General features: G+C 41.8%; 1 protein-coding gene across 1 annotated transcript; it reads left to right on the top strand.

Moving 5' to 3' along the window:
• Positions 1 to 7,016: 7,016 nt before the first annotated feature.
• Positions 7,017 to 7,285, top strand: LOC123862354 (translation machinery-associated protein 7-like). Its single transcript, XM_045901922.2, has one exon. It carries the CDS (start codon positions 7,034 to 7,036, stop codon positions 7,214 to 7,216), a length of 183 nt encoding a protein of 60 aa, XP_045757878.1. The 5' UTR covers positions 7,017 to 7,033; the 3' UTR covers positions 7,217 to 7,285.
• Positions 7,286 to 7,638: the final 353 nt, after the last annotated feature.

Here is a 7,638-nt window from a genome sequence, read left to right as displayed (position 1 = left end):
TCTGTGCGAAGACAATCCAGCTGAGCAGTTAGATGTACAAGCTCTGAGGTCAGACTGCTTGGGTTCACCCTGGCTTCACCACTTACCAGCTGTGTGACCTGAGTCAAGTCACTCAAACTCTCTGAGACTCAGTTTCTTTGGGTATAAATGAGGAATAATAGTACAAGTTAATGAAGTGCATGTAAATAAAAATACAGGTAAAGTGTTTACCATGGTATCTGGTACATAATAAGAGTTTTTAAACATTAGCTATTTGTAATAGGCTGAAAAATAGCTCTCCAAAAGATATTCACATCTGAAAACCTGGAACCTAGAGTTGTTACCTTATATGGAACAAGCATCTTTAAAGATGTGATTAAGTGGGGCGCCTGAGTGGCTCAGTTGGTTAGGTTAAAGCATCTGCCTTTGGCTCAGGTCGTGATCCCAGAGTCCTGGGATCAAGCCCCACATCAGGCTCTCCCTCTCTTTGGAGAGTCTGCTTCTTCCTCTCCTCCTGGCTCATGCTGTCTCTTGCTCTCTCGCTTTCTCTCTCTCAAATAAATAATCTTTAAAAAAAAAAAAAAAAGATGTGATTAAGTTAAGGAGCTTGACATGGGGAGATTGCCTGGGTTACTTGAGTGGGCCCTAAATGCAAACACAAGTATCCTTATGAGAGGGAGTCAGAGGGGTACTTCTCACACACACACACACACACACACACACATGCACACGCACACACACACACACATGTACATGAGTAAAGCCAATGTGAAGATGGAGCTGAGAGAGATTTGAAGGTGCTGGCCTTGAAGACTGGAGTAACAGGATCACAAGCCAAGGAATGTCAGCAGCCACCAGAAGCTGGAAGAGGCAAGGCTAGGATTTTCCCCTAGAGGCTCCAGAGGAAGTGCAGCCCTGCCAACACCCTGATTTCTTACTAGTGATAAAGATTTCGGACTTCTGGCCTCCAGAATTGTGAGAGAATAAATTTCTGTTGTTTTTTTTTTTTAAAGATTTTATTTATTTATTTGACAGAGAAAGACACAGCGAGAGAAGGAACACAAGCAGGGGGGAGTGGGAGAGGGAGAAGCAGGCTCCCCGCCGAGCAGGGAGCCCGATGCGGGACTCGATCCAGGGACTCCAGGATCATGACCTGAGCTGAAGGCAGACGCTTAACCCACTGAGCCACCCAGACGCCCTAAATTTCTGTTGTTTTAAGCCATCAAATTTCTGGTAATTTGTTAGAGCAGCCACAGGAAACAAATACACTGTTGTGATATATTTGTATCAATTCTCCACTGCTACATAACAAAACTTGGTGGCTTTAAGCAAGAATATTTGTTATCTCACAGTTTCTGCAGATCAGGAATCTAAGCACAGCTTTGCTGTGTCACTAACTCAAAGTGTCTCACAAGGCTATTATCAAGGTGTGGACTCTGGTTTCATCTTCAGGCTCTCAGGATAAGGATATAGTTCTTCACAAGTTCCCAGACTGAGGACCTCAGATTCTCACTGCATGTTGGTCAGACGCTGCCCTCCGTTCCTTGTCACATGTCTCTCTCCCCAGGGCAGCACACAACACACAGTTCATCAGAGTGACCAAGAGAGAGACTAAGAGAGAGAGAGAAGATAGAAGTCAACATCGTTTTTAACCTAATCTCAGAAGTGACATCCCATTACATTTGCTGCATTGTCTTTGTTCTAGAAGTGATTCACTAGGTTTAAGACCCTTAATTACCTAGAATAAATTACTGCAAACAATCTTTTTATTTCATAGCTCTCCTGGCTCTACATCATCAGCTGACCTTTTGAACACTAAACTCATCTAATTCACATTGGTCTGCTTGTTGTATAATGTAGGACTGGTAATTGTAAGAATTCCCAGTCTTTTGGTCTGCAAATGCTCAGCACAGACTTTAAAATAAAAGGGAAGCATCAACCATATTTCTGTAACTTTACATCGTTCCCACGTGTTTCTATGTAACTCCTCCAACTCTGAAAAAACTGTCTGCTATGTAGTTGCCTAGGACATGGGGAGGAATGCCTAGGAATGGCTTCTACCTGCCATGGTGGTAATGAGAGGATTTTTCTAGATTTCTGTGAATTTGGCACAACAAGAACAACTTCCAGCCCAGAACACTTTTCAGTCTCAATAGTTATTCCCTGTCTCAATAGTTATTTATTCCCTATGTCACATGTGTCTCTCTCCAACCCTGGAATCTGTGACTAGCTTTCAAACTGTCCTTTTGTTTCACTAACATTTTACTGTTTGAATGTTCATACCATTTAGATCAAATATCATAGAACCTTTGAGCTGAAAATATCCTTTTTTTAAAGATTTATTTATTTATTTGAGAGAGAGAGAGAGATAAGGAGTGGGGGAAGGGGCAGAGGGAGAGAATATCCAAGCAGACTCCCACTGACTGCAGAGCCCATCTGGGGGCTCGATCCCAGGAGCCAAGAGATCAGGGCCTGAGCAGAAACCAAGAGTTGGACGCTCAGCCGACTGAGCCACCCAGGTAGGTGCTCCTGAGCTGAAAATATCTTAAATTTGCCTAATCAACCCTCTAAGAAAAAAAGCTCAGAGCAATTTCTCTCTCACATTCTCACAGTCTCTGATACTCTTGTGCTAGTACGGTCAGAGTTGGGTCTGTTGTCTCAATTCCTAACACAGTGAGTGCGTGTACGTGTACGTGTGTGTGTTGTGCCTCATTGTGCACTGCTTTTAGACACTCTGACTAGTTTGCAAGTACACAATATATACTGGGGAAATGTTTGTAAGCAATATCAAAATCCATGTTAGAACAACAACAAAAATATCCAAAAGAAACATAACTGTGATAAGGATTCTGAAGAGAAGAGATAATAAAGTGTGAATTTAGCCCCATGTGAACATGAATTTTTTTCTTGGCTTCATGTCCTAATATCAAAGGAGATAGAAACCCTACAGAAATTTGAACAGGGATGGCTTAATATAAATAATTATTATAAATAATTGTTAACTATTTACAGGAAATTAGCTACCAAAAGAGAACTTTAAGATTACCCAAGGTCTCAGTGAGAGAACCCAAGGAAAAAACACACTTGGAAGGGGTCCCTTCCCCACGGTTTGAAATCAGACCTGATTAGAGGGCTGTGGTTGCAGCCTGCTGGATGGCAGAGAAGTTGCTGGGCTGCCCTAGGATAAGGCTGGTGGGCAGAGAACCATGACTGGATGCCAATGAAACTCACTAGGAAGCTGCCATCAGAGGCTGCTGTGGAATTCACGGGGAAGCTGTTGGAGGTACCCACAGAACTTACCTGGAAGGCACCCACCAGGGTGGTAATAAGCTCACTGGAAAGCAGCTTTCCAGGAAGCTGCCTGCAGCTGATACCACTGACACTTGTTGAAGGTCATCTCCATGGGGTGTCCTGCAGCAGGATGGCCAAGCACCATAGGAACAAGAAGGAGGGAAAAATACATCTGCAACTGGAAGAGAAGCCCCTACCTGCAAGTGTTCCTTTTTGCCCTCTACTGACAAAATTTAACATGGTGCCAGGAAGTAAATAAAGAAATGCTTATAAGATCCATCTCTGCTATCAAGAAGGACAACAAAGGGTAGATCTGGAGCTGAGAAGCAATACATCGATAACAGGAACAGGGTCCTCATCAGTGAAGAGGCTTGAGCTCTAGTCTCAGCAATACCAACTTGCTAACACCTAGGGACCTATCAGACACTAGATCCCCTTCATGATGTCTTGGTATCTCTCTACTTTCATTAATCCAATCTATTTTTCCTCCATTTTTTTATTTAAATCCAATTAACAGATAATGTATTAATGGTTTCAGAGGTAGAGGTCAGTGATTCATCAGTCTTTTATAATACCCAGTGCTCATATCACATGCTCTCCTTAATGTCTATCACCAGGTTACCCCATCCTCCCACCTACCTCCCCTCTAGGAACCCTCAGTTTGTTTCCTATGATAAAGAGTCTCTTATGGTTTCTCTCTCTCTCTCTGGTTTCATCTTGTTTTATTTTTTCCTCTCCTCCCCTATTTTGAGTTTGGTAGTCACAATGAGCCATTCTATTACAACATATAATAACTGAAAATAGCAAATAAACAAAACATACTTATCAAGTTTCCAAGAGCTCACACTAATAGATTTTTCTATTTTATTTTGCCTGAAACCAAACTTTAAGACAATTTTTACTTCCTAATGCTGTTTATGATATTGTGATTATAAGAAATACATATCTTCATCTCCCTTCCTGGCACAGGAGTTTCTGAAACACTTGGAATTTCTAAGTGATAGAGGTAAGAAGGAATATCTTTTGTTATTCATAATCAGCCCTCCAGCAACCATACCTGAATTAATGCTAATGAGGTGACTCTTTGTGGGCTACTATATTGCTTCAGGATGAAGGTTGGTTGCCAGAGAAACCAACCAGGTGATTACAGGGTTGGAACTTTCAGCCCCTTCCCCCACCTCAAGGGAAAGGTGAGCAGCTAATTGAGTTAATCACCAATGAGCTTTGATTTAAGCAATCATGCCTGTGTAATGGAGCCTCCTTAAAAACCCTAAACAACGAGGTTCAGAGAATTTCTGATTTGATGAATACATGCAGGAAGGGTGGTGCACCCCTTTTCCATGGGGCAGAAGCTTCTGTGCTGGGGAGCCTTCTAGACTTTGCCCAATGCACCTCTTCACCCGGCTGTTCATTTGTATCCTTTATAATATCCTCTATAAAATATACTGGTAATAGTAAGTACTCTCCTGAGTTCTGTGAGCCATTCTATCAAACTACCAAACTGAGGGGGGTGGGGGGTCATGGAAACCCCTAATCTGTAACTAGTTGGTCTGCAGTACATGCAGCTGGGACTTGAGACGGGCATCTGAAGTGGGAGCTGTCTTTGAGTCTGAGCCCTAAATCTTTGGAGTCTGTACTAACTCTGGGTAGTTAGTGTCAGAAATGAACTAAATTGTAGAACACCCAACTGGTATCCACAGAGAATTGGAGAATTGCTTGGTGTGGAAAACCCACACATTTGGTGATAGAAGGGTTGTGGGTAAAACAGCCCATTACTGCTGTAACAAATTACCACAGACTTAGTGGTTTAAAATAACACAAATTTATTCACTTATCGCTCTGGAGGTCAGAAGCCTAAAATGGGTTTTCCTGGCTGCATTCCTTCTGGAGGCTCTATGGGAGAATCCATTTCCTTTTCCATCTTGTGGAGGTGAGCTGCATTCCTTGGCTCATGGCAAGTTCCTGTAGCTTCAAAGCCAGCAGTGTATCATCTCTCCTCTCTGACTTCTGCTCTTGTCCTCACATTTTCTGTCTGATTCATCCCTCTTGCCTCCCTTTTATAAGGACCCTTGTGATTACAGTGGACCCACAAGATAATCCAGAATAATCTCCCCACCTGAAGATTTAATCACATCTGCGAAGTCTCTTGCCATGGAAGGTAATATATTCACAGGTTCTAGAGATTAAGGCATGGATATCTTTGGGAGGCCATCATTCTGTCTATCACACAATCCTTCCTAAAATTAAAGTCTCTTGAATATTGCATGATTTTTGCTTCAAGTATATTTTCTCATATAAAAGGGTCTCAAAACCTACCTACCCAGTTTTCAAGATGCTATAATAAGTTACCAGATACCCTTGGTTTCTCTTCAGCCCCCCATTCTTACTCTTCCTAAAAAACTCATTTAATTAACTTTCACCCTCCTTGTAATTCCTAATCATTAAATAATAAAAAAGATGATAAATTAGTTTATGAATTCACGAGCCCTAGTGACACAAGTTTTCTCACAGATCCTCAATTACTCTACCAACCTCCCTATATATATTTGAATTGTCTTCTAGAGTTAGAGGGATTTCTGAATTAATGAGCAGAGGTGCAAGGCCTATTCAGCACATGTGCACACACACACACACACACACACAGTCCTGTCCCAAAGCCTAAACTTATTTATTGCATTTCCTTCTGTTCCAAGGTTTCCTTATTCTCATTCTGCTTCTCAGTATATGGCAGGAGAGAAAGTGGAATACATAATTCTAGAGTATTTAAGGAATCTCAAGACAAAGACAGCTTTCATTTAGAATATAGAGTGTCAAAATGGGACTAGAAAACAACGAGATACCACCAGACACCTATTAGAATGGTCAAAATCCAAAACACTGACAACTCCAAATGCTGGTAAAGGTGTGGAGCAACAGGTACTCTCATTTGTCATCGGTGGAAATTCAAAATGGTACAGCCACTTTAGAAGACAGTTTGGCAGTTCCTTACAAAATTAAAATACTCTTACCAGATGATATGATTATCTGCCTAGAAAACCAAAAGCATTAATTTGGGAAGTTTAAGCTGCTGTAACAGATAAAAGCCAAAATTTCAGTTGCTAAAAGGACACAAAGTTCATTATAGTTTAAAGCAGTAGGTGTTCAATAAGCATATGTGAAATGAGTGGGCAAATTCCAACACTGTAATAGTGAAAAAAAAAGAGGAATAATCTTAATGCTAGTTACATAAATAATAACCCCATTACTTAGCAAAAATTATGCTATTTAAAATACATTGTATGTCTATGCATACCAACTGATAAACATAGCCATGGTATGTTTATGTTTTAAAGAAAGCAATTATTGTACAATATATGCAAACATTTAGAAGAATATACCATCCATTAACCATGGAATTCTGAGGTTCTTGGTACTCAGACTGCCTGGATAATTTCCCAGGACAAACCTCCTGAGCAAAAACCTAGCCAACAGTGTCTTCCCTTCTGGGCCTGAATTGCAGCCACAAGACAGCTGTCAGGATTTAGTGGATGAAACTTGGATGCATAGACTGGGGATTCCCCAGGACTCCTCCTGGTGCAGAGCAAAGCCAGGGCTGAGAAGACAACAGGGTAAAACCACAGGCCAGGGACCTCCATTTGTCCTTTTGCTCCAGGTCCCTCAAATGTTAGATAAGCCTGCCTGAACTTAACCATAGCAACCTTCTCTACCAAAACCAGAGTTTCCACTTCCGGTGGCAGGGTCTGGAGAAGGGGCGGCAGGCGCCATGTCCGGCCGCAAAGGTGGCAAGAAGAAGCCCCTGAAGCAGCCCAAGGAGATGGACAAGGAAGATAAGGCATTCAAGCAGAAACAGAAAGAGGAGCAGAAGAAACTCGAGGAGCTAAAAGCGAAGGCCATGGGGAAGGGCCCCCTGGCCACAGTTGGAATTAAGAAACCTGGCAAAAAGTAAGCTGTTCCTTGTGCCCAAGGCAATGATGATCCTTAATTCCATTCCTGTTTAAACATCTGGATTCCCTGTCATAGCATCTCTTGCTACCTAGAGCTGGAATGAAGTGTTGTCTTAGATCCTGTTGTATTTAAGAATAAACTTTTGTAAAAAAAATAAAATAAAATAACCAAAGCCAGAGTTTTACCAATGCCGGTAATTCTTTTTAGTCTCATGTTGGCCTAACTGACTTCCCATCATTGGACTGGGCTTTACTACAGCAGAAACCAACTGCTTTCTGAAGGCTACAAACTACTGACTGGGACACAAACACCAAATGTCATCCTGTCTCAGACACCACCAGGGCCTAATGCTTCTGCCAGGCTAAAAAGTCATTTGATGGCAGAAATCCAGGCAGCATCTTGAGGCCAGTTAATTCAGCCATG

This window comes from Mirounga angustirostris, unplaced genomic scaffold (assembly GCF_029215605.1).
Source record: "Mirounga angustirostris isolate CCGP_5_RB_7025 unplaced genomic scaffold, mMirAng1.0.hap1 SCAF_9, whole genome shotgun sequence".
Lineage (NCBI taxonomy): Eukaryota > Metazoa > Chordata > Mammalia > Carnivora > Phocidae > Mirounga > Mirounga angustirostris.
Note: the sequence above shows the minus strand (reverse complement) of the source record. Positions and strands in the feature narration are given on the sequence as shown.

Bases quoted from the DNA above. Each gene is read 5' to 3' on its own strand.
- LOC123862354 (XM_045901922.2), top strand. From the start codon at position 7,034: ATGTCCGGCCGCAAAGGTGGCAAGAAGAAGCCCCTGAAGCAGCCCAAG.